This window comes from Aythya fuligula, chromosome 2 (assembly GCF_009819795.1).
Source record: "Aythya fuligula isolate bAytFul2 chromosome 2, bAytFul2.pri, whole genome shotgun sequence".
Lineage (NCBI taxonomy): Eukaryota > Metazoa > Chordata > Aves > Anseriformes > Anatidae > Aythya > Aythya fuligula.
In genome coordinates, this window is record NC_045560.1 from 47508845 (window position 1) to 47536459 (window position 27615).

Here is a 27615-nt window from a genome sequence, read left to right on the forward strand (position 1 = left end):
ATTCTGCAATTTAAAGAATGAAACATGATCTTACATGTGATTAGTCTGCTATATCCCCCGCCCTCAAATTACTAGTTCAGTTGATAGCTTTAGTAAATCAGGAACCTGAGTGTTGTAAAGAAATGTTTTCCTGTATCTTCAAAATAGTCCAAACCCTATTCTGCTTGTGTGGAAGGAGGTATGTTCTCTGGTTGTTTGGGCTCTGTTCAGGGTTTGGATTCTGTTTTTGTTTTAAATGAGGATTAAGCCTTTATATGCCCCTTCCTCAGCAAAAAAAAAAAAAAAATATATATATATATATAACTGTAAAACCATCAAGTAATGGCTTTAAAATGGCTTTAAAATGACATAACTTGTATTGGTTTTGAAAATAAGATAACTGCATAAGTGCTCTAGAGGATAGTGTTATAAAATATATAATTTTTTAGGATGGAAGACGGTAACAGAACTTCTCTACCTGGAGAAATATCTAAGATAGCAGCCCTTCTCTTTTAATACATAACTGTATAAGGAAGATGACTTCAACTCTGCTTTACTGTCTTAAATATGCAGATCTCCTAATTCTGTTGTCACAATAAAAAGCATTGTAGTGTTGTTCTTTAGTGTTACAGTCCTGTGTTTATGTAGCCAGAAAGATTATATAGGGCTCAGTTTCTTAAACTTTAGTTTTTTCAGTAGTTTACGTTGTTTTACAATTCAGAATGTGTGCCAAGACTAACGTTATTTTTTTTCCTCCATACAGCATTACAATGTTATTGCCATCTATGTACAAAAGACAACTTTACATGTGTGACAGATGGGCTTTGTTTTACCTCAGTAACACGGACTGCAGACAAAGTCATACACAATAGCATGTGTATAGCAGAAATTGATCTGATTCCCCGAGACAGGCCATTTGTTTGTGCACCGTCCTCCAGAGATGGAGTTATTACTTTGCCTCATTGCTGTGACAAAGACCACTGCAATAAAATAGAACTTCCAATTCCAACACCAGGTAAGAGTTTTTGGCATGTTGGATTTTTTTATTTTTTTTTTTTAAGCTTCACAAATTCTGCAAGCATTCCAATTTTGAAGTTGCAGGTGAACTTGAAAGCCTAAAGTACACCTTAGATTTTGCAAATAAAATTTCAAGAGCTTTGGCATAAGACATTAATATCCTGTGTAGGAACGGTAGAGCCAGTTTTGAAGACTTCTATGCAAGTCAAATAAAAACTCTGAGTAAGCATATAGTTGCTTTTGTTCACTGTAATACTTAGTCTTCAAAAATTTACTGTGCAAAAGTTATTAATGAACGTGTTAAATTGCACATCACAAAATAACTACATTTAATGTATTTCATAGAGTTACAAAAAGAGAAGAAGTTTTAACATTTCCTTTTATTTTTACCTTCAGGTCCTACTCCAGGAAAACCAGCTTCTAACCTAGGACCTGTGGAACTGGCAGCTGTTATTGCCGGACCCGTCTGCTTTGTCTGCATTTCACTAATGTTGATTCTATACCTTTGTCATAACCGTACTGTGATTCATCATCGTGTGCCCAGTGAAGAAGATCCCTCATTAGATCGTCCCTTTATATCAGAAGGAACTACTTTAAAGGATTTAATTTATGATATGACAACTTCAGGCTCTGGGTCAGGTAATGTCATACTTGTAGTAGTAATTACTCTTTTAAAGAGCGTTGTAAAGCATTGATTTTTTTAATACTGTCAGATCTACTTAAATTTGTAAATAATTGGAAAAGGAAGTAGAGAAGATGCTGCTTTCGTGTGGATTTATTTGATATCGGGAAAGATTGCAGTATATGAAAATAAGTGATTTTTAGCTCTAAATTCATGTACACCCGTAGTTATTGGTGTATAAAGAATATTCTAAGTACAAGTTAATATTTTAGCCAGTTGTCTCCTTAGAGAAGATGGTGTGTCAATTGTAAATTGCTGCAGACCATGTCTGAAGAATTTCTATCCTTTGATTTCATAATTTGTATTTATTAATTCCAGCTTCAACAGGTATTCCTCTGGGATGAAGAGGTTATAGTCTGTTTACTGCATATAGTCTTTGCTATTGTAATCCTAACATAGTTGCTTATAGGATTGTGGTGGTCTGTCATAGAGATATAGATTAACAGGCATTGATAGGGGATGATGCATCACACAAAACATTGCAGAAATGAATCAATGTATGGTCCATGTTAAGTTACATATGTTCTACAGGAGTGAGGCACCAGGTTGTGTACAGAAGTAATTCCCTTCTAACTTCTGTAGATAATCACAGCGCTTTTACGAACCTTTATGTGGCTCCTTTCCCCCACTACTTTAGGTCACAAGTCAGGTCTATGAATATGTAAATTCAGGATTAGCTGTTGATTGACCTTTCCAGTTGTTACTGGGAATATCCCTTCATTTGCATTCTGGCCTTCCTCCCTCGGGTACTTCTGAGAATTTTCATGTTTGAAGATATTCTCTGGAAGTATGCCTTCAAAATAAGTTCTTGATAAGCTGGGAATCACAGAAGAAACTTACTCCAGAGTGGTTCAAAGTTATTGAACCATTTGCATCCTTCTCTATTAGCAAATGTTGGGTGGTTTTGGTTGGTTGTTCTTTTGGTGGTGGTGGTGTTTGTTGTTGGATGGGGTATTTTAGGGTTGGGGGGTGAAGTGGGGTGTTTGGAGGTTGGATGGGTAGTTCTGTTGTTTTTTTGTTGTTGTTGTGGGGGTGATATGATTATCATGGGAGTGGAACAGGAAGTGTTTCAAGTAATTACTTTCAGTGCTGTTGGTAGTGTTTATATTTGCTGTGACTTGTGTCATTTTGTCTCAAAATTAGTCAGTTGCTTACTATATAAATTCTCATTCTTTTGTGCCTTAGTACTTGAATGATAATTTAAGCATCCTGATTTTGGTACAGCACATTTAAAAATGAGAGGACTCCTCAGTTATGGAATAAACTGAGGATAGGAACAGAGCTGCTAGTGAGAAAGGTTTCTGACATGGTTAAGCACAGAGCTGTATGAACGGTATGCTGCTGGGGAAAGAGGATGCAAGAAACAGGAAATGTACAGAATAGACAACAATCCAAATTTAGTCGTAAGAGCCATAGTTATTCAACACAAAGCACTTACCTAAGAGTCGCAGCTAAGAAAGTGTTTGGGGTGTTGGCCTAGAGTAAATGTTCATGCAGAGGGACCAAAAAACTTGAGCTTGTCAAGTAAAAAAGGGATTCACCTGTTTCTGTGTTATGGTATTGTTTGAAGAGCAGCATATCAAACGAAGTGTACAGAATTCTAAAAATGAGCTTACTGCTGAGATCAGAAGGGAATTAGGATTCATTTTCTGTGGTGATAAATACTAAACTGCTGTTAATTATTTGACTTCTGTTAGTATTTCCTTGTTGTTCCATGAGGAGCAAAAGAAAATAAAGCAAGACCTGAAACGATTACAGGCTTGATGAAAGGAATTCATAAAACATTCAAAATAAAAGCTGAGACTTTAGCAGAGGGCTCTAAGAGAAGGATTTCAGAGTCTCTTGGAGCTGAGAATGATTTTCAGATCATGATGCAAATCTCGGAAATAACTACATATTGTATAGATGGATTGGGATGCCCCACTGTAATGCTATAACTTGCAAGTGACAAAGCAACTTTCCTGCAAGGAAACAGGAAGAGTCATATGAAATGGGAGAGAAATTTCTGTCATTGATAGGTGAGTTCAAGCAGGTACTTAAATGCGTTTGAAAACCAGAGGATTGTAAAATCAATGTTGATCTGAGTCAGTTCAACTGGATGTAAAACTACTAAAAGTTATCTGCAATTCATAGAGGTTTGAAGAGAATTAAATTCTCCCAGTTCCTAGGTTTTGGGGAAGGTCTTTTGGGGGGAGACTTATCCAGGTGATTTCTGCACTGTAGATCAGATGTTTGAGAATATGAACAAAAACCTGATAGAGCAAGTCCAGAGGAGTTGCTCTAACAAAGCTCTCCTACAAAGACAGACTGAGAGAGTTGGGATTGTTTAGCCTAGGGGCGTGAAGGTTCTAGCGAGATTTTATAGCAGCCTTCCAGTATGTAATGTGGGCCTACAGGAAAGATGGGGAGAGACTTTATCAGGGAGCACAGCAGTAGATAATTTCTTAAAACTGAGGGTGGATTTAGACTAGATACAAGGAAGAAGTTCTTTGCTGTGCATGTGGTCAGGCACTAGAAGAGGTTGCCTAGAGAAGTTGTGGATGTCCCATCCCTGGAGGTCTTCAAGGCCAAGTTGGATGGGGCTTTGAGCAACCTGGTCTGGTGGGAGGTGTCCCTGCCCGTGGCTGGGGTGTTGGGACTGGGTGATCTTTAAGATTCCTTTCAGCTCAAACTGTTCTGTGATTCAGAACCAAAGTTACAGCAGCTGATTTTGTTGGCTGCCTTTAGTGCCTTAAAACTTAGTTCCTGAATGCAGAATTTTCTAATTCAAATCAGGCAAAAACTTCTTATACATTGTAAAGTCATTGGTCCTAATTAATCAGAGCACAGTTAAGATGTGGAAAGGAAAAAAGCTTTTCTCTTAAACTCTAAGAAGGCTTGAGGATACTTGGATATAAAGTATGAAAATGATGGATGCTTCATGGATAAATTGGATGACCATGCTTGAATATAAGATGACCTGTTGTTGAATTTAACGTGAGCTTGAATTTTTCTCATACTCCTGATTAGCTGACTGATTCTGATCTTCATGCACAGCTGAAAAGGAGCTGTACTTGAGCTTAAAAAAAAAAAAAAAAAGAGCTTGAAGTACACTTGTGTCCAGGGTGTATGCCACAAAGGCTAACATTATAGCCATCTGTAGCAAGTTACTTTTCAGGCATTCTGGTTTACAGTAATAGAGTTGCCCAAATTCCTGGTGATTCATGGCTGCATTTCATCTATAGCAAGAAGTGGAGAGTGCTCAGTTGAAACAGTGTCTGTGAGGTAAATAATTCTTACTGACTTAAGATAATTATGGATTCCAGCCTTCCAATATTGTTTCTGACAGCAGCAGTAGTAAAAGAAAGCACAATTGGAAAAAAAAAAAAAAAAAAAAAAGAGAGAGACGAATTATGTAAATATTGTAAAAACAAGTATAGAAGCAAGGTGGATTAAGCTTTGTATCTGTTTTGAGGTTAGCTGATATCCTTGGACATCTTTTTTATATAAGAAGTGTCATCCATAAATGGCTCACCATGTTGAAAGCAGTGCACCTCAAACTGTAGATAAACAATTTTTGGAAGCAGCTATAGAAAAAATAGTAGGTACATCACAACTTTCAAGTATAGAAAAAAAACTTCAAATAGAAGTTTGTGTAAGGATTTTGCAGTAGCACTGAAGTGCTAAGAAAGAAACCTCTTCTGGTTGACAGAGTCAAATTTCACATTTTTAGAAATTAGGTTGGTCCTGTGGTTATTCTAGGTTGGCTTTTTCTGCATTTCAAAAATCTGTCCATAAAGAATACAAATTAGGCTTCACAGATAAGCATGTACAGTTTGAGCAGACAACACAGTTGACCTGAGGTCAGCTATTGCAACAGAAGTTTTGTGGGTTTTTTTTCTTAGCAAATAATCATTGCAAGTCCTGAAAATATTTAAATCTTTAGTATATCCATTTTCTCTATCATTTCTTCATGTAGAATTACGCATATTTTTAGTGCAGAATATGCAGAAAATTCCTCTAAATCTGAAACTCTCAATGAGCTCCTCTGAACACAGCAGCGTTTTAATTTACATTGCTCAAAGACTCAAGGTTGTTGAGCAGATCAGGTGTCCTTCTAGTGCTGTTATTTGCAAAGAATGTCCAGAGATGGACAGGAAATAGTTATTTAAGCTTTTAGTTGTGATACATTTTCTGCAGCTTAAGGAAATGCAGATGTTCTATCAGCTGTTGGAACAGCGATTACAGAGCAATAGATTTTCAAGTGTTTAAGTGAAATAATACAATATCAAAAGACCTTATTGTGAGCAGATAATTACATTCACCCTGTAATGTAGTATCACTGCAGAATTCAACAAGCCTTTTAGTTACAACAAAAACCTACCCTTGGGGGATACCAGTGCTTCTTGTTTGTTGTGTAAGTTTATGGAAGCATGTTACAAGGTGCTGTGATTTGAATGCATGTAGATGTTCTGGAGCTGTAAAACCTGCATGAATGTGAGCGTTTTTCTCATGTATAATGCTAGTGAAGTACACAAGTGTGGCCTGTGAAACAGGAAGATAGTGTTAAAAGGATGTTTTCCTATATTACAGGGGCTTGAGAGTACTAACAGGCTGCTCATGTACTTGGGTATCAGCATGAATGTTTGACAGTGTTGCTGATAAGCATGGTTTAACTTTGTCTTAGAAATGGACCAAGTCTCACCTAGCAAGAAGTCAAGAAATTGGATTAGTATAAAAGGTGCTCTTGAACTGCTTTGTCAAGAGAGTTATGATCTTTAACAACAACAAAAAAACTTAATCTGATTGTTCCATGGTTTGTTTCTTATGTTTAGTTAATTTTTGTGGGCTTGTCCCCTTCCTCCTTTCCCCCTGCCCCCCTCCCCCCCCCCCCCCCCCCCCCCCCCCCCCCCCAAGTTTAAACAGAAAGGAAATTCGTATGTTACTTTAAAAGGCTGTAGAGGCAGTTTGTAGCATAATATATTTCAGTATTTGTATTGTTGGCGTTTAAAACTGCAGACGGCATCTTACCGATGTACTTATTACCAGTCTCCAACAAGTTGTCAAAATCTTATGAGTGTGCATTCTAAGAGAAACATCTTAATGGAAAATAGATCCGAAGTGCTTACTTTGTTTAAGGTTAATATTAAATCTTCTTTTCAGGTTTACCTTTACTTGTGCAAAGAACAATTGCAAGAACTATAGTACTTCAAGAAAGCATTGGTAAGGGTCGCTTTGGAGAAGTATGGCGAGGGAAATGGAGAGGAGAAGAAGTTGCTGTGAAGATCTTTTCTTCAAGAGAAGAACGTTCATGGTTTCGAGAGGCAGAAATTTATCAAACAGTTATGCTACGACATGAAAACATTCTTGGATTTATAGCTGCAGACAATAAAGGTTAGTAATACTGTGAATTAATTTTGCTTTTTGTATTCTGCGTCAGAAAAGACGGTAATTTTAAAATCTATTTTGCAAACACCCAGTTAAGAACAGGAAAAAAATAATAATATTTGAACATCTGGTGTTTCATCGGGTTTAATTAAAAAAGTACTTTTTTCTGGAAAACATGTTTAAATCTTTTAAATAACTATAATTCAAAAAGATTATTTAATGAGGTGTAATTTCCACAAACAAGTTAAAATGTTAACTGAACTTGATATCAAAAAGTAGCTGCATTACCCAATCAGCCTGCAAGTTTGCTGAATACCTTTACTTTCCAAATAGCCTAACAAGATAGACATGTGGGACCAAGAGAAATAACGTCTAATCTGGTAATCCTAATATAATGAAGGAGGTAGAGAATTCATTTTTCTGTCTGAGATATGAGAAGTTTTACATTTCGCAGTTCAATTAGAAAAGAAGCTGTAAAAAAGCGATTAATAGTTTGTTCCTAGTATTAAAAACCTGTACCGATCTCCTGTTGTTGGAGTATACAAGTAGAATTCTCTTTAATTATCAGTAGACCGATTTCAAGTGTCTATTTCTCTATGAACATGTTGAATTGGAACAGAACCCAAAAGTTTGCGTGAAACACTCCCCTTCTCTAAGGAACAGTTAGCTACAGTTAAATTGTTCCTAACATGTTTAACATGTTTGTCTCCAAGAGCTTGGATATCCACAGCATACTAAGCAACTTGTTCCAGCCGTGTAGTATGCTTACCATTAGAAACTTAGTCTTAATATCCAACACAACTTTAGATGTGACAGTAAGAACAGGCGTGAAAGCAAGAGTTTGTTGTGATGGACCTACTGAAATATCTGGAATCTGCACCTTAAATGAATACATTCGTTGTATTAAAGATGCTAATGAAAACACCCCTCTGCAGAAGTTACGAGCACTATTTCAGTTAGAAGTGCCATGGATATATCACACTATCTTAGCTGTAACTTTCAAGAAAATCAGTCTGTAGTTAAGCATAGCAGTCTCCCATTTTGCCTCAAACCCATAGTTTGTCCCAAAACTACACTTGACTGCTGTGCACAGGGGGTATGAGGAAGTTACCCTAAACTGGTGGGCTCCTGAAATAATACTGTAATTGCTGGCTCAGGTTCGAGATGCAGTACAGTGGATTTCCATTTAACTTGAACATCTCTTGGTTCCCTGCAGTACACTATAATGTGATGTAAAAAACTGTTTTTTTTGTTTGTTTGTTTCTGTTGTTAATATGCTGGACTTAAATTGAGGAAGAAATCCTTTGTTAAAAGCTCATGTTGTTATTTGAGGCTTTGTGGCTTTCAGACAAGGCTCTCTTGTTCTCTTGAGAACTAGTTTGTAATCAGTTTACAAGAAAAGGATGAAGACATGTTTTGAAAATGCTGTAACTTTTTACTCTGTCTATTTCTCCAATGGTGTTACTGTCTAATCAAGTGGGAAAAGCTTTTTTCACAGGAGCTTACTGCTGGTTTATTTCACCTACCAATGCAGAATTCTCAGGATAGCCTTCTACATCCTCATAGCAAGGAAATCTGTACACACCATTATTTCCCTAGATTAAGGATTCAGAAGTCCTGAATATCAAAAGGAGGTTAATATGTCAACTGTACTTTCGAATAGTTGGAGCCCCCTGTGTACCATTAAATGGGGTAGCACATAGGGACCATTAAGGAGGCAGTTCTTTCAGTTTCCCAGGTATGCTATCATCATACTTTAAAAGGAACGAGTGTATCACGTTATAACTTCAGAGAGACAGTAGGCTTAAAAATGCCCATTAATGGTCTTTCGTTATAGATGCTAGTGTTTCCTGCTAAGTGCTTACTAGGTGCCAGAAGCAAGATGAAACACTACTTTGCAGTGGTAATAGCTGTGAAGGATTTGCATCCATTTCCCCATAGGGCAGGAGAAATGTTGAATGCATTTGGGAGTTAGTACAGCCTAGCTGGAACACATGAAGTCATTCTCCAGGAACCTGATGATGTGTTAGTTACCTTGCAAAGGTAACTAAAAAGATACAGCAGTACAGGGAATTCCTTGTGCAATACCAGTTTATAGCTTGCTAAAAGTTTCAGTAATGCATTGAGATTAATTTCTCAGGAGTAGGTTTTCCTGTGTCCATTATGAGTGCTGAAGACTTGTTCCTCTTTCATTGCATGTAGTGGTATAAAAGTTGGCCAGTTTTATGCTGCAATTTTCTCTGCTAATAAAAGCATAAATAAGGTCTCTCATCTTAACACCAAATGTATTTTTCACAACTTTTGGGAAATCTTTGGCTGACAATTGTATCTGTAAAATTGTAATCTATACAAGCACACATCAGCTAAATCAGTGGAATTCAGCTTAGACGGTTGAGTCAGTTTGACCACCAATTCATCGACCATCACTCCTCATTTTACACTGTTTAGGTATTCCATGTGCCATAATGTTCCTCTCCCTGTTTTCCTACATTTGTTCAGAAGGCTGCAGGACCTGGTCCTATTACCTACTTTCCCGTCTGAAGATTTACTGGGAAATATGTGCTGCTGTTAAGCCAACTTGAAGGCTGAGAAGCAATAAATGTTTTTGTCTGCAGTCTCATTCTGTCTGGCTAGAACATTTATGTTCTGGTTAGCTCTTTACTTAGCCAGGAGTTATGTGCTAACTTTCAAATACTGCCAGGTCAGAGAAATTGCTTTCTGGGGCATGTGTTGCCTTCTTTTGAACTACCTAAGCAGGTAGTTTGGGGCTTGGGTATTTTTTGCTTGATACCCAATGCTAAAGTGTGTTAAGTACCTACAGTATTTTACAAGCAATGGCAGCAACCTCTGTTCACGGTACTAATTACTTCCCTGGGTTCAACTGTCTGTAACCATAACTCTATAGTCACATTTTGAGTAAGGTGAAATCTTATACTGTATTCTTTTACGTAACATTATGTGCTAAGATAATATGACTTTTCTGTTCCTTCCCCCTTGTTCAGTCAGACTACCTTATATGTTAAGTAGATCCCTAAGAATGTTAGGCAATATATTGCAGAGGAATTGCTTCCTCTTGAGAGAAGTAATGTTTGTGTTTATTCTTTTTGAGCTGTGATATTAGCCTGAGAAGAAGGCATTCGACAGGAAGGTCTTGCTAATCGACATAACTCAAGTGTTTTACATTAATTTAATCAGATGATTATCTATATGATAATCAAGCTTTTACATTTTTTTTAAAAAAAGAAAGAGCTGAAGTCCTCTTCCAGCTCCAATGGTCTTATCCCAGCTACTGCCTGAATATCTCATTTCTAGGAGTCTTACAGTTAAGGATTCCACTGTAACTGATCTTACCACTATTAATTTTCCTCATTTTTTTTCCTTAAATTATCTGCATGCCAAGAAAGGTTAGTTTCAAAGTACAGAGTAGGATACATTTTACTATGTGATACTAGAGAAATATGCAATTAGGCAGTTTTTAAACTTTAAGCTTCATTTAAATATTCAATTTGGAGCATAAATCTCAGGTTCAAAATTACCAAATACTGTCGGACTTCAAAACCTAGTGTTTAGCTTTAAGACGAGCATACCCGTGTCCAAATTCTTGTTGTAAGAGTAACAACTTTAAAAATAATTTAGTAATGATGTGAAAAACGCTTTTTTCACCTAAGTGAATTCAATTTTAGTTGAAACTTCATTACATAGATTTGCTAAGGTAATTGTAATGAATTCTGCTCTCCAGAGGGAGCTTGTCTAAAATGAACGTTGCTTGGAATTCATTAATGTTTTTTCACATCCTGTAACCAGTGCTCTAACGATAAATCTGAATGTTTCACAAGTCTAACAAAATAAGAAAATTCTGAAGAGAGAAATAAACTTCTTGCTTTAGAGTTATTTTGATGGTCTGAAAATATTTTCAGAAGGTTTATCACAGATGGATTAAATAACCATAATTAAGCACTTTTAAATTGGTTGGGTTTTTTTGAAGATACCTAGTTTCTTGTAATATTTTTTGAACATTTTGAAATTGCATGAGACTCTTGATTAAACTGTGTTAGCTATATTAGATTACCTTGTCTTGGAAAGTTGTTCTACTGTATATAATTATAACTGTGTATAATTACTTTTTCATACCTGATGATTCAAATGCAGTGGTTGAAAACTTCACGGCAGATGCTGTTTACTGCGAAGCCAAAATATTCAAGTCACTAGTAATTAACCACACTATCAACAGTATAAGAAGGCTTTAAGTTCATAGCTTGGGTTCTGCTTATATCACTGAATAAATACGTGTATATTTGGTCAAATTTAGTAAGGTGGAGATATTGTAGTAGGTTCCATCTAGTAGCTGAACAGTGATGTAATTATTGCTGCATTTCAGCTTGTCTGTAAATAATATTTGTGTAAGCTTGGATGTAAGACCATGGCTTGTTTAAATTCTTGTTTGGTATCAACAAACAATACATAATGCAAAAAATAGTCATCTTTTGGAAAGGGTAGTGATCCAAGCTTTATTTTTTCTTCTTTGGGGAAAAAAAAAAGATAAAAACAAAATAAATATTAAAACTTGAAGGTAAATAATAAAGTTGTACATAAGAAAATAGAGTGGTCTATAAATCTAGTGTCTTTGAAAGATCTATTTAAATGGCATAGGTCAGTTCACAGCTTAAAATAGTGTTTAGGTATTTCTGCCTGAAACGGTGCTTGGGATTTTAACATTATACGCATACCTGTTGTTTGATCCTGTATTTGACTTCTCATGTTTCATATGAATGGGGCTTCTCATTGTGTGTTAAAACTAAACAACAATAAATAGAGAAGTTAGCAGTGTGGGGATATAACTGATGAAACATTGGCATAAAAGTAGTGAAGAGAATGTTCTGACTTCTGAATGAATTAACTTATTTCATTTTCAACTCTATAGCTTTCGGAACTCTTTGAATAATGTATTTTAGAGAGCCTTTTATGTGCCTATAAACACATACCTTTTCTAATGGTTCTGTAAAACTGGTTCAGTGAAGCTACAGCTGTTGAACTGACTTTTCAGAGACCATATTTTCTCTGGTGGAAAAAGTGACATTTAATAGTGTACTGAATTCTACCAGTTCATTTGCTTGTCTATGCGAAATAGTGAAAGATGAAGCCGTCCTAACTTAAATGTTGGTGAAGACTTTAAAAAGAAAAAAAAAATGCTTTCCCTTTTTTTGCTTTTTAAAAAACAAAGCCCAGGAATTGCTTCTGTGGATATGTTTTAAGAGTCTTCCCACTGCAGTAGCAGCTTTCCAACAGTCTTTTACAGTCAGGGCATTTGTCTGCTTTCTTTCTTCTGTTTAAACGAAACCTAGTTGGGACTGAGCTGTGAATGTAGAGAGTCAGTATTCTTTCTATTGTAAGAATTGGTTGAATGTAGATTAGACTCCTATTTTCCTACTCTGAAGTGTTCTGCTGATTCTTATTACTACTTTTTTATTACTTTTTTCTTTAATGGTAACTCTAGCCTCCATACAAATGTTCAAGTAGAAGAGATTCTTTAAAGTCTTCCCTGCCAGCCACAGGTGCTTGAGTAAATACAGCATTTCTTGATCTGTAGATCGTTGTGTGCCTATGTGATGTTTCTGAGCTACATGTACTTATGAGGGGATTGAAGGAAAAGGAAAAGAAATATAAGACCCTTCAATCTGGAAACTAGACTTTCCAGTTTGCTCATCAGTATGTTTATGATAGGAACTAATTTCTGAATTCACTTCTTCCTATTCTTCAGATTTAGTTCTTTATATATTTAGCTTATGCTGTTTTCTCACTTGTTATTAGAGAATGGCTGTATAATCCAGGATAGAAAGTCCAACAGAAATTGTTAAAGAATAGTTATCCCATAGAAAGAGATTCAAGGCTTTTCTACAAAGTAGCTGTAAAAACACTTGTTGGATCTACCATTGGAGTTGCTTTTATTAGGTTTTCTGATTGTTTTGTTTGTTTGTATTTTTATGTTGTATCTTCCAGTAGCCTCAACTTCAAGATATTTTGTGTCAATTGTTTTAATAATTTGAACAATTTAGCTGTTGCATCTCACTTGTATGTCTTCAGATATTTGTAAATGTATTACAACCTGTCAGGCTCACAGCTCAGATACTGGTGGTGTTAGTTTTGCATTATGTATTCAGCATTGTTCCCCAAGCAGAAGAGTTAGGGGAAGGCAGGGCCTGACTAAATAACCTGAATAACTATTCACCAAAAATGTCACCTATGAACAATAGTGGCGTTAGCTTTCCGCGGTTTGTCTTTTAGTTTAAATAAAAGAATATTCCCTAAACTGTTCAGATTGCACATTGGTAGGCCCAGCCCTTACGGTGGCATTTAAGTGTTAAAGAGACAGAAGTAAAGACTTAAAGTCCAATTGGCTGAGGTTGCAAAAGAGTCTGTAACTTGTAAGCATTGTATAAAACTGGTATATATGGGGTATGCTGTATTCATGCCAATGTTGTTTTGCAGACAATGGTACGTGGACTCAGCTGTGGTTGGTGTCAGACTATCATGAACATGGGTCGCTCTTTGATTACCTGAACAGGTATACAGTAACTGTGGAAGGAATGATAAAACTAGCTTTATCCACTGCCAGTGGCCTTGCTCATCTTCACATGGAAATTGTGGGCACACAAGGTAATCTTACAATTGTTCAGTTTGTCCAGTGGATAATACTAGATTTTTTTTAAATAGCACATACATGTTTTTCTACTGTAATTCTCTTCTTAATTAGAACATAAAACTCTTTTAGGGTGTAGCTGCTTTGCACACAGCTGCTCGTTTTTGTGATGAGAAGGCATCTGAACACAGCACTGATAACGAGGTTAATCTTTTGAGGAGCTGAGTGAATTGAAAAATGTCAGTCTGTGATAACATATGAACTCATACAAGTTCTTAATATAATATAGACTGATACTGTTTCAGTATCAGTTTCTTCTGAGGACAATATGAAAATAAGTTTTCTTCCACTACTAAACAAACGCACGGTAAACTTCCAAAAATATATGATTTATACTAGTAGGCTTCTCCCTTTCTCCTCAATTGCCATGCCCTTTCCCTCAACCCTCACCCCCAGCCCCATTCTTTTACATGCTAAAATGGTTGCTCTTCTGTTATTAAAGCAGAACACTTTTTGCTTTTCTTCCAAAGCTTGAAAACAAAACAGTCATAAACTCCCCTACAGTTAAAAAGTATATAACGTTTCTAGTAGTGTTGACATATTTTGTAACTGCATATCTGATGATCTGCTGAGGGATTCTGGGGGTTTGGGTTTTTTATCTTCCTTTCTGTGGTATATCCAGGTCACGATGACGCAATAATCATTCATACAAAACATCTATACTGCCTGTCATATCTCCCTAACTTTGATTTGTGACAACATTATGGGTCTATTTCCAGAGATAGTAAAAGTATTTTGCCAGCAAGTAGTATTCGTATTTGCCAGCAAGTAGTACATACATGGAACAAGACACTTTTCTGGGTAACCAGCTATTCCACAATGAATGATTTCAAGAGTTACCTTGATGAGCCCAAAGTGGTGGAACGGGAAGGGATTCCTTAACCTCAGTCTGCATCAGATTCGCAATACCAGCTATTGTCTTTTTACGGATGTGTTATTACTATTTTTTTTTTCCTTCACAGGCAAACCAGCGATTGCCCACAGAGATTTGAAATCAAAAAACATATTGGTAAAAAAGAATGGAACATGCTGCATTGCAGACCTAGGATTGGCAGTTAGGCATGATTCAGCTACAGACACAATTGATATTGCCCCCAACCACAGAGTAGGAACAAAAAGGTAAAAATCATTAGTATGATGTATTAGGTGATTTTTAGAATGAAATGCTTTGCTTTCTTTTTTTTTTTTTTTTTTTTTTTTCATTTAGAGGATTTTTCTAGCTACAAATATAATTAGGAAAAAATGTCAATAGTGGCAGGTACAGTTCTGTGGCCCTTTCTTCCAGCTAGTGATTTGGTTAGACTGTACTGAAAGCGCATGCTGAACACTGGGCTTTATTAGTGGAATTTGAAAAATGTCAAAAATGTGCAAATCGTAGTAGGGCAGAAATGTATGTTAAAAACAACTAGGAGACTTCATGAATAGTGATTGTAGAGACTTCACTTGCTGTATCTTATTCTTTCTGCTTTGTTGCATGGAATTATTGCCTGCAGCACAGTCTGGTGACGTAAGACAGGATATTGACAGTGAAAGTAAAAAGCTGGGTTTTTTGTTTGTTTAGTTTGAAGCCTATGTGATAGAACAAAGCGCAGAGTTGCAAATGTGGGCTTTTGTGGAAATATATTCTTTAGAGCTTAAAAAGGTAGTTGTCTGTCATCTACTGCATAAATAGTTATCAATGGGTGAGTGAGGATGCTCCCTTTTATTTTAAAGGCCTACCTCTGAATTTGGAAATAAGAATTTTTCTCATTCTCAGAAGAACTTCTGAGAGCTGGTTCATAGCACTTCTTTATAGCTTCTGTGTTTAGTCGGTGATCCTACTTGTACTAAAATTTCTGTTGCTGAGAAATGTGTGGAAGTCCTGTGGTCCAGGATTGTGCAAGATTAACTTTTGCATATAGCCTAACTGCATTGGAGAAAATCCTGTGTTAATGTTGCCTGTTTTCCAATCCTCACATTCAAAAATGTTTTTCTTTCTTTTGACATCTCTTTAGTGAGTGATACTGCACATGTGTATGTGTGAATGGGATGTTACAATGAACTAGGGTATAGCTTTAGTTGTGGCTTTTGGGGGAGAAAAATGGGGTTTAGTAAACAAGGCTTTTTGCATTTGTATTGAAAATTGTTTTACTGACAATTATATTGCTGAGATTACTTTGTTCTAAAGTTCTGCTATTCTTCTTCTGTTACCCACTTTTTAAAAACTACACAAACAGATGAGACTTACGAATTTTTACTAGATGAGAAAATACTGGGCATTATTCCTTCTCAAGTCTCCACTAATCATTGCCTCATGCTTCTTCACAAGGGTGAAGGTGTACCAACTCTCTTACTGCAGTGGGCAGCAGCAGGACTAAGTCCACTGCCCACTTCAGACATTAGTCACTTTTACTTCTCTGAAAATTGTTCATTCTCATAAAAGGCTGGTTCCTTCTTCCTCCCTCTTGTGTATTCTTAGGTAAGTAACTCTGCATCTTTGCTTATTTTTCCATAATGAAGCTCAGCTTTTATCTGTTCAATGACAATTTTGTTCCCATTGATGGGTACCACTGTTGGTATCTCTTCTGCGCATGGAAGCTCTGTATGCAGGTTCAGAGAGGCTTGACTAAGCTCATGTTTTTCCAGTGATTGTCTACAGTAAAACATGGTCTAGGGAGCAAGCAAGACTCATTTTCAGGTGAGTGCTCTAGCTACTGATTGGACTGATTCTTCTCTCTGGCTGAACGAATCTTTATTTCTGCTTAGAGACTTAGCTTCATCAGGGGATGTGAAATGTGTGCTTTTTGCAGTATAGCATAAAGCAGGGAATGTGAGCTTTAAACTGAGGAGGAAATAAAATCCCACCCTCCCTTTTAAACAAGTGTAACCCAGCTGTTACTTCTGGTAGTTGAAACTGGCTGTGTTTTATCTGGAGAAACAGTTCAGTTGTAAATTACACCTTAGCATGGGCGATCTTCTGCAGTTTACCTAACCCCAGCATGAGTGGAATTCTAGCTGTGCTTGAGAACAGGTGTGGTGAAGAGAAATGTCATGTTCAACATGTTTTGGGGTCCTATTCCACTCCCTGTAAGCTTTCATAGAATTTGTGGAAATGAATACAGAGCTGTCAGACTGAGTGTGACAAGAGGAAAACCAGCAGGCTCCCAAAGCTTGGCGAGGCTATGCTCAGCATTGTTTGTAAACTCCTTTGTAGACCAACCATTCCATTCTTGGAGGATGTTGACCTGCAGACCTTGTTCAGAAGGTCAAAATTAGTCTGTGTAGAATAGTTCTCTTCAGAACCTGAAATACTGTGTCAGTGAAAAGTGCGTTTACAATATGAAAGTTGACAAGGAAATGCATTTTTCTCAGTTTTGTCTAATACCCATGAAATGCTAGAAACACTAGCTAGGTGATCTACTTGTCTTTTGCCTCCAGCAGTAATCTTAGGTAGTCACCATTTTGAGTTGCTAGTGAAGCCAAAACCAATCTTAATTGCATTGGTGGAAGGTCATGCAAAGTCAGTTTGCCTATAAATTCAGTGGAAGGCACATTTTGGGGAGGGAGGTGGTTGGCGTTTTTTTTGGATGGTTGGTTGCCGTTGTTTTGTTTGCTCGTTTGTTGTTTTGTTTTTTTTTTTTTTTCTCCCTCTCTTTTGAGCATTTGAATTCAGCTTCATTACTACAGTCAGGCCTCTTTTATTTTTTTCTGATAAAACCGTTGTGCTTAGGATGACTTACAGAAATGTAGACAGTCTCCTTTTACTGTTTATATAAGCAATTATGACTTACAGACTTGCAGCATGATTGGGGTTTTTGGCTTATGCTTTTTCCCTTCTGCTTCTGGCTCCATTGCTCTTCTTGTCCCTGTGTGATCTTGAGATGGATGAGAGATTCTTTCTTCTAGACCTAAAGCTGATCACTATATTGTCAAGTACATGAAGTAGCATAAGAACAAATTCCAATATATGTGTGCAAAGTCCTCGCTGAGATAAGGAAAACACACACAACCATTTTGCATGCTTCTTGATTAAAAAGTTTTTGATACAGGTGGCCTAGAATAGTTTCAGTCTTGTCCATGTCAAAGACTGACACATTAAGACTGCCTTTCTTTCAGTAAATACTGTCAAGGTAAACCATATGTACTTCTTCAGGCAATTGTCCTCCTCAGCTTGTGTTGTTATCACATGTGGGCAATTCATATGCCTATACAGTGCTTAGGAGAATTCTCTCGTCAGCAATCCTTACTGAAATTCTGGACTATTCTAACGAGTATTTGCTCTCTAGTTGATAGCCCTTGCTTCTTTGTATGTCACTTTCATAGGATGCAGTGATGCTGAGACAATAAGCTGACTCTTTATTCCTGAAGATACCATGATGTTTATTCTAAGCAGTCAGTCTTGTATGCTGCCTGGAGCTAGAAAGGAGGAAAAAACAGTTCTAGTAAGACTTTTCAGTAGTATTCAGGACTTTGTTGTACTACATTGATTGGATAAAATTGTGCACAAGCTTCTATGATAGTTTCAGAGATTGATCTGTTGGCTGATACTGTATTCCACTACTGTAATCTATGCTTGTTGCTTTTTTGCCAATTAATGGTGGTGTTTTCCAGAGCCCTGGTGTCATTTGTTTACCTTCTTCAGTAATACACCAGGTTGAGATTGACAAGGCAATGATGTGGAAAAACACACTAGAGTCTGCTAGATGTTACATATTGGATTTAGCTGCAAGAGCTATACAAGATTGAGAAAGCGATATTGCAACTTCTGACTGATAAATACTATTCGCGTTCTTTCTAGCAGTCTGTGGACGTGCTGCTGTCACTAACTCAGTGAGTTCTGCACTGACATAGTACTTAATTCGTTTGGATATCATGACTAGTTTTCAGTCTCTCTCAATCGAAAGGCTACAATAGATTTTCTGTTGTAGGGAGTGTTGAAGGTCAACTCAGCACAGTTGTTAGAGCATGTAACCTGAATTGGATTTACTATTCAAGAAAAAAAAAAAGCCTGACATGTTCAAGAAATGTGTGTTGGTTGATGACAGGACATACTGATTGTATTATGAAGAATCAGTTACCGCAAGGTAGGGAAGCCTTTGTTTCCAAGGAACACGTAACAGTGCTGCCTTTTTTAACTAGATGCCGTATGTGTTCAGGGCTTCAACTTGTTAGGGGGATGTTTTAAGTGGCTGCTACCTCCAGTAGACTCCAGGAACTGGAGATTCTTCCTGCCTGGGTCCGCTTAGTGTGTGCCCAAAGGCCTGGGACCCTGCCCATCTCTGGCCTGTGGATGTGGGTGCTGCTTTCTCAGTTGAGGCTCAAGGCATAGCGAAGCTGAACATGTCTAACAGACTCCTAGAGCCCTGACTCAGCTGGCTGTGCAGATTGCTGTGTGCTGTTCACAACACCTGTATAAAACAGTCAGAACTTGCAGCGGTCAACTCTCCTGCCTTCTCTTTAGCTAATCAGGATTGAACTTTACTAGTGAAAACGTGTGCCCACATCCTTCTATAGCCTCATAAGTAAGCACACATGCTTATTGGTCTCTAAAATATTAGTACAACCCCTTTTCTCTAAAGCCTTCTGATTGGCTCCAGTGGTCTCCTACTAACCAGATAGACAGGATTAGTGCATGCCAGCAAACAGTTGCATGTGTTTGTCCAGTCATCTCACAAGCATCCCTGTACTTGTGTTTTTCCTTGAATACCAGCACAAGCCACATGTCTTAACAGTCCTGCCTGGATGCTGGGTCTCCTACGTGCTGGATAGTCCAGCTTGAAGTTTGCTAGCACATGTACCACACATGTACACCAGGTTTAGAGAAAACAATCCTTCAACCCTCCCCTGCAGCTGGCATCCAGGCACAGAGGCTTCATGACCTGTGATTCTAGCTCCAGTCTTTGGCACTGAGGACCCTCCTTACTCTGTTTCTCTCACTCCAGTCCCCCAGTAGCTGGTTCCTGTGAGCATGTGACTGTGGGCCCTGTGACCTGTGGTCCTACTCCAGTGGCTGAAGCAGAGATCTTCATTTGTTCCAGTGACTGCCACTGGCAGTAAGACGACTACCACTTGCTGCATTGCTGGCAACACAGTCCCAAAGATGCCTTCACCCACTGTCTAAATGCAGTTGAGTTTCTGGCTCATAATTCATTCACAGTGGTCCTCCCATAGTAGATGACACTCTAGATCTGCTCCTAAGACCTTTGGATATGCACTCCTAGGATCGTTAGTTCCTCCTCCAGCTGCTGCTGCTGCTGAGACATTACTCTCCCGTTGATGGTTCCCTAGGCCCAGTGGCAGCTTCATTCCTGGTCTGGTTCCAGTTGCTGGCCCTGAATCATGCCTGTCTCTAACTGGTGGCATGTAGTCTTTAGAGCACACATGCAGGTGGCATGGTGAGTGAGATATTGCATAGAATAATAGTTTTTTTTAAAAAAAGGGGGGGTGGGAGGGGACGTTAATAAGAGGATAGAATACACTAATGAGCAGGTACAGAAGAGCAGGCTAACAACTGTTTATATGCGCCTGACCCCTTTGTTAGGCTTTTTTTCACCCAGTTTTGTTCCTCCTGGATTCCATTCTCTTAAACATTCCTTGATAAATTTTGCATAATCCCACATTACACCTTGAATATCCACAATCCTCATGTTCCTCTTGTTTCCCAGCTATAGAGTCTAGACTGGCCTTTTCCAGAGCTATGCCTGGACTTTCTTAATAGCCCATCAATTAGTGACTGGAGACTTTTGGTCTTGTTTTTCTTTGTTACCCTGTGTCTACCAAGTTTGTTTCTTTTTGTTTACCATTTCACCTTTTACTTATTCTCCATTATTTCTTTGCATATTGCCTTCTGTTTATTTATGTCCTTTGTTCTGAAAGGTCTCTGGTTGGAAAACCTTAATGAGGCAGATGTTCTCATCTTCCACATACCCTTACAAGTTAGTATTATCTCCTGCAGGTCCTTTCCCCTGTGCCTCGGAAGTGTTTATATCCAAAAATCCATTTTCATGTTGTTCTGCTCTCTGCTATACAAAGAACATCTATCTTTCCTGTGAACTGCAGCCCATGTATTTTTTATGTGGGAATTCTATCACTACTTTCTTTTTTTTTTTTGTCCATCTTTTTTGAAAGCTCAGAATTTTCCAAGTCCTCTATGCTCCATTCCCTTGCTCTTAAATTAACACTCATTTTTCTTTACATACTGTGTTCTAAATAGTGAAGCATTTATTGTTAATGATCAGACATAACTATTCTGCAAGTCCTGTTGAAGACTACATTACATCTTACAGTTGTTTATCTGAACACTTCATTGATTTTTGGAAATGTGTAGGCCAAGAGCAGAAAAGCTTTGAATATCCTAGTCTTTGTAAAGTGCATTATTTCTCTGAATTTGTCTCGTTTTCCACATAAATGTTTATGAGTTGAATGGTAATACTGAACTTCTGTAGTAAGTATTCTTGAAATTAAATGTTTTCTATTCTTTTATTGCAAACAGGTACATGGCACCTGAAGTTTTAGATGATTCCATAAATATGAAACATTTTGAGTCATTCAAACGAGCAGACATCTATGCAATGGGATTAGTGTTTTGGGAAATAGCTCGGCGATGTTCAATCGGTGGTATGTGGCAATCTATAAAATTGGACAGAATTATAAGTAACTTACAGAACCTGCATAAGTTTGAGAAAATTTTCTCTAAAAACAGTGCAGTGCCTCTCAGATTTTATGATCATTAATCTTGTAAATGATGACTGGTTATTCCACCCTTGTGTAAAATAATGAAAAATACCAATCAAAGAAAATAGGAAATATTCCTGTCTGTATTATTTTTTTCTCTGAAAACTTTCACAAAAGGAGGAGAAAGGGGTTAAGTTAAATGCCCTTGAGAGCAAGGGACAAACACATAAGACGTAATGTGTTCAGATAATGTACATAGCTTATTTTAAATAAAACACCGTTATTAATCATATACTAAAGACACTTCTTGAAAGCATATCATGTGACATAGCTTTCATCTTTTCCAAATATATAAGCTTACAAATTAAAGAGAAATGTTTACGGATTCTTTTTTTAATTCTGTCAGTCATTGTAATTAACTTTCAAAAATAAAAGCAGAAAAAGAAAATAGTGGGTCCTGATAAGAAGCACATAAGTTAGAAGTAAAGAATATGTAATTTAGCGTTAAATAAAATAACTTTATTTTCAACCTTTTACAGGAATCCATGAAGATTACCAGTTGCCATACTATGACCTAGTTCCTTCAGATCCTTCTGTTGAAGAAATGAGGAAAGTTGTTTGTGAGCAGAAGTTAAGGCCCAATATTCCAAACAGATGGCAGAGCTGCGAGGTATTGGCTAACCTTTCTAAAGCTGTTTTAGTGGTCGCTGGAGCTTTTATTGATTTTAGTGGCTTAAAAATTGTGCTTGTTGTTAAAGGGAGAAGGGTTGCCTCTGTAAACATAATTTCTTTCTAACGGTTGTGGCTTTATCAAATGTTGTTGAACTTTGGTTATATATAAATATTTAATAAAGTCCCACAATTATAAATATAGTTTATGTTCTAGGATCCCTTCTTATGAAGCTAATATAAATAAAAGCCAGTATGAGTTATATTATCCAGGAAGTGTCATTTTAAATAAATTGTGTAACAGTGGGTCGTACTGTATCTGGCTGGGACAAAGTTAATCTTATTCATAGCAGCCTGTATAGTGCTATGTTTTTTGACCAAAACTGTTGATAGCACACTGATGCTTCAGCTGTTGCTGAATAGTGCTTACACAGCATCAAAGCCTTATCCATTTCTCACCCTGTCCCCGCAGCACATAGGTTGGGGGTGGACAAGAGATCAGGAGGGAATACATCCATGACACTTAATGTCATGCTCAGCAATGAAACTCTGAGCAGGGGGACAGTTTTCCAGGGGCTGCTATTGCTCAGGGGCTAGTTAGGGACTGGTCAGCTGGTGGTGAGCAGTTGCTTTTGTATCATTTTTTTTCCCTGTATTGAACTGTGTTTATTTCAACCGACAAGTTTTCTTGATTTTGCCCTTCTCATTTTCTTTCCTCATCCCACTGTGGGGGGAGTGAACAAGCAGCTATATGGGAGTTAGCTGCCTATAAGGGTAAACCCACAGCCAGAGTAATGAAGACATGAATCAGGAAAAGTGTAGCTTCTTATTAGGTCTGTGCCAGTTCATTTATAACTAGGCTGGCTAGTTACCTTTTTCAAAAGCTTGCTGGTTTCAGGTTGGCTCTGCCAGCCCAGTAGTAGTACTGCTTATTGGAATACAAATGGTATCTTCAACAGTGTTGTCCATTCTCACGTGAATGCTCAGGTCCCCTTGGAATTAACTCAGGGGCCTTTTCCCTATCACATTGTGGTAGAGGCATATCCTGCAGAATTTAGACTGACCAAAATAGTAAGTGCCCTTAAGAATTTTCATCCAAGACTGTAGTGGCCTTAACAGTTCATCTGTCTCAGAATTTGTACTTACTGAAATACAAGCACAGTTATTAGGAAGCTGAGTCTAACATAAGCCAGAGACATAGAACTGAGGTATGCATATAGCAACTGCTCCTGATCATCCCTCTCTAGATGTGCTTGTGCCTGATTCTAGAGTGAGTTTATTGCACTGGTAGTCACTGCTTACCAGGGCGCAGGCGGTAGTACGCACAACTGTGAGCTCTTGCCTTTCCAGCCAACTTTTGTCATAGTGCTTGCTCTAGGAAACCAGTTAGGACTAGAATTGATACTTTCTTGTTCAGAGCATAGCAAAATATCTGCAGGAGGCTAAAGCAGGAGTAAGAGACTGATGAGATGTGATATACTTCAGATGGGAGATGGAAACAGGTTATGGAATGTATGAAGTCAATACATACATGAAGGCCTGAGAGAAAAGACTGGGCAAGAGAAAAGATAGGGCAAGAGAGAGAACCAATATACACCCACAGACTTGCAGAATCACTTCAAATGCTGGTGTTCCAACCCTATACATTTACTTAGCAGTTCCTTGTCATACAGTATGTAATCTGGAATGTGTACCTATTAATTTATTTCATCATTAATTTTTGTTATTTGCATTATTACTTGATAGTAGCATTCAAGGATTTCAAAAAATGGCTATCAGAAGGATAAAAAGGCTCCAGAAGTTTTCAGAGTATTTTAGAGCTTCAATTTGAGGAATATGTGATAACAAGTGCTGAATAGCTATACATTCAATTAACTCTTTGAAAAACACTTTATCATTGAGTATATTCCCAGCTATGTGCCACTTCTGTGCTAGTAACAAGTGTTTTATATTATTTTGCTACTGCTTTTCAACTGAACTTAAAAATGAGTATATTTTGCCTAATGCAAAAATTTAGAAAATTGTCACAGAAAAGCTACTAATTCTTCATTAAAATATTTTTGTGTGAGCCAAAATTGCACTAGAGCATACTAGTGTTCTCCTTATATTGATTTATTTACAGAAAAAAAAACTTTAAGAATTTGAGTTTTCTTCTACATGTACAATATGCAGCTTTAGTATTAGTAATATAATAGACTTCAGAAATATGTACAGTAAGAGACTAAGGCAGAACAGAGATTACATAGGAACAGAACTGCATGTAATTACTTGTCTTTCCTTTGCAGGCATTACGAGTAATGGCGAAAATCATGCGGGAATGCTGGTATGCCAACGGAGCTGCTAGGCTAACAGCTTTGCGCATTAAGAAAACATTATCACAGCTTAGTCAACAGGAGGGGATAAAGATGTAATCCTGGATTTGCTACCGAAAATACTGTAAAAATCCATATCTGCACCGGAGTGGCATGTTAAGAACATTAATTGTTCTACCTCATTGGGGGAACAGAAGGATATTGCTGCCTTTTAATACTTCATAGGAACGTCACTTACTAGGATTTTTGTGAACTAAACAGTTGTTTTGGGTCCTGTCTGTGCACTATGAACCTCTTCTCAAGGTTACTTACAAAACATCATGTAGTCTAGTTTTATTTTTATTAACCTGTATTTTTTTTATTTGGAAAGTTCATAGCTGGTCTTAACTTCTAGTTAACTGTGCTAAAAATATGAGATCACTTTTAAAATGGAACTGGTTCACTATATTGTTCTAGAGTGCATTGATGGCTTTTTAAGCAATGTTATTCCTGGCTGGTACATTGACTATTCTGAACCACCATGATGGTTCTTAGATTCAGATTTTGAATGTACCGTTGGAGTATACTTTGCTAGCTATTAAGGTTGTATGTCTTTTGGACTTTTACTTAGACTTGCAAATTGACCTCATTTGGTTGTGAGGAACATAATTTATGCAACTGTATACATGATTGCTGTTACTTTTTCCATTTTTTCAGAACACTACATTGCCTTCAAAATAGATTGTATTATACCAGTAAGTGCTACTTTTGAGTCTTTTAATGCAAAACAGTAGGAGTGTACAAAGCCTATGGTACTTTTGGTTTCAAAAATACAAGTTAAAAACTCAACTGTTCCTTTCCCTAAGATTTAATTCACACCCGTTACAGTGAGTATATGTTTTGTGGAATATCTTTTAATTTTACCAAAACCTGACTCTTTAAACCACTGTGGGAGTTTGAAACCATGTAAGCTAGTCACTGTTTAAGCTAATAATTCACTTGTCTTATTTTGTAATTATCAAGTCATAAGTCATAATTACATGTAAGATTTTTTTTCTATCAAGTGGTACTTTTAAAATGCTTGAAGTACCCATCTACTTAAGAAAAGTAGGAAGAGGACTAAGGTGTTCTTAAGGGAGATTTTCCTCCTCTAAATTAATTAAGAACAGTCTGCTTGCTGTGCAGTTCTACAGTCTTTAGGCTAAAAAAAATAACTTTTAATTCAATTAAATGAGGATTAAGTGCACCTTTAACTGGGGAGAACTTATTTGGGCTTTTGAACAAGAAAGTTAGAAGTTGCTTACACATCCTATATACATACTTTTTGTGTGTGCCACATACACAGAAAGGGATGAGCTGAAGGTCTCTGGATACAAATACCAGAGGGCTCCATCTGTCATCTTCATAGTTACAGAAATAATGCTTGTGATGGCTTGTGTCGTCATAAGAAGACAGAATAGTATGCATGGCTTTAGTCAAGTTTTGCCTGAAATTGTAAGGATATCACAAGATTTTTACAAAGTTCTTTAGAAATTGAATTGTTTTCTCTGCCCAAATTTGTAACTTCTGAAGGGGAATGGGAGAATCCATGTGGAAACCTTTAAAAATACTGTCTCCAGGATATCATTTGAATTGCAATATTAGGAAGAATCTGGCTGACCTTTGGTATCATTAATGTCTGGTAGGATTTCTGTATGTAAATATGCCTGGTAATTAATATGCAACCTAACAGTTAAGTTCTTACTCTCTAGAGCACATCAATATCCTTCTCAGTATGCAGCACATACAGGGAAACCTTAATTCTATTCTCTTTTTATTCGGCAAGATGGTTGCGAAAAGGAGCGCAGTTGAGATTGTATTCCTTTGTCTGTTACATGTAGTAGTTACAGCAGTAAAAAGAGGCTATGTAGGTAGCAAAAGATTTTGCCAAGGTTTAGCGTTAGCATTTCATTAACTCTTGCATTTCCAAATTCTTGCATGGAGAGGAGCTAGCTTAATTGATGTGGGAATTACAAATCGACAGAGGTTGAACTGCAAACAGTGAAATACTTTCTTCAGCCACCATTATGGATGAGTTTACTCATCTGGGAGAACAGGAGAAAAATAAAAGGGAAGTTCTTAGCAGAAAACAATTGTTTAAATGTATGTACAACTGCTACACTTAGGTCTTTTGGCATTAACCTCCCAGTCGTGCTTTCTGACCTATATCAAGCAAAGTTGAATCAAAAGTGACTTCACCTGAGGATTTTAAATAAACTCTGCTTCTATGCAAATAGTCAGCTGTGCACCACAGAGTTTTCCAATTATGACTGTTTATAATAACTAAACACCCCATTCTACCTACTTGGTATGCTTCCCTAACAAGTTCTGTATATCTAAACAAATATTTAAAGAAAGCAGATCAGCATTGAAGGAGGACTTACTATTAGCTCTGTACTAATTTCGAAGGCTTCCTATTTAAACACTAATTTTTTTAAAATTTGAGTTTGTGATACCTTTCTTTACCTGGTTCTTTACTAAATACATTTAGATACAAATGGTATAGTTCCTACTTCGGAAGCATCAAGCTACCAGCATGCTTCTGATCTGTGTAATAATCTTAATGGTATTGTGTGAGAGTTTCCAATCTAATTCATCAGATAACTTAATTTGGGGAGGAGAGAGGTGGTAATTACCACATACAAAATCTTGTCACCATAACGTTTAGTTTCCAAAAATGTAAGGAGCAGTTCTATAGCACTTAGAATATGTGGCACCTAAAGAGCATAATGGCATGCAGATTATTCAGTCAGTTGTACTCATCTAACCACCTACTATTCTTCATTCTCCCGAATTGCTTAGCAATTCCTGTGTTCTAATTTTTAACTTTGTAATAGAAGCTTGCAAAAACAAAGCACAGGAAGGACACTTGATGCAGTATGTGACCTTATGAACATCATTTTGAACAACCAACCATGTTATTCATATTGGAATGCAGAACAGGAAAACTCTGAATAAGAGTTGCGTGTGCTCAGTTCTGATACCACAACTTCAAGCTGTGTTTTTGTTTTGTTTTGTTGTGTTTTTTTTTTTTACGTTATATAAACTGAACACCTTTTACAAAGGCTGTGTCTGTATATATTATGTAACTTTAAATGTTACCTGTGTAAGATCATATCTTATATATATGGACACAGGTACACATAAGTATTTTTTAAATTAAGATTGTAATATCACTAGATCTGCTCTTGGAAATCCAGGGGGACCAAAATATTTTAGCA

At 37.1% G+C, this 27615-nt stretch overlaps 1 protein-coding gene across 1 annotated transcript in view; it reads left to right on the forward strand.

Annotated features, from left to right (window-relative positions):
- Positions 1–27412, forward strand: part of TGFBR1 (transforming growth factor beta receptor 1) — a 32462-nt gene extending 5050 nt beyond the window's left edge. Inside the window, exons 2-9 of the mRNA XM_032181009.1 lie at positions 743–994; positions 1393–1635; positions 6821–7051; positions 13532–13699; positions 14705–14861; positions 21214–21338; positions 21935–22065; positions 24350–27412. Coding sequence (XP_032036900.1) covers positions 743–994; positions 1393–1635; positions 6821–7051; positions 13532–13699; positions 14705–14861; positions 21214–21338; positions 21935–22065; positions 24350–24475 — 1433 coding nt within the window. The 3' untranslated portion in view covers positions 24476–27412. The remainder of the gene's footprint in view (positions 1–742; positions 995–1392; positions 1636–6820; positions 7052–13531; positions 13700–14704; positions 14862–21213; positions 21339–21934; positions 22066–24349) is intronic.
- Positions 27413–27615: the final 203 nt, after the last annotated feature.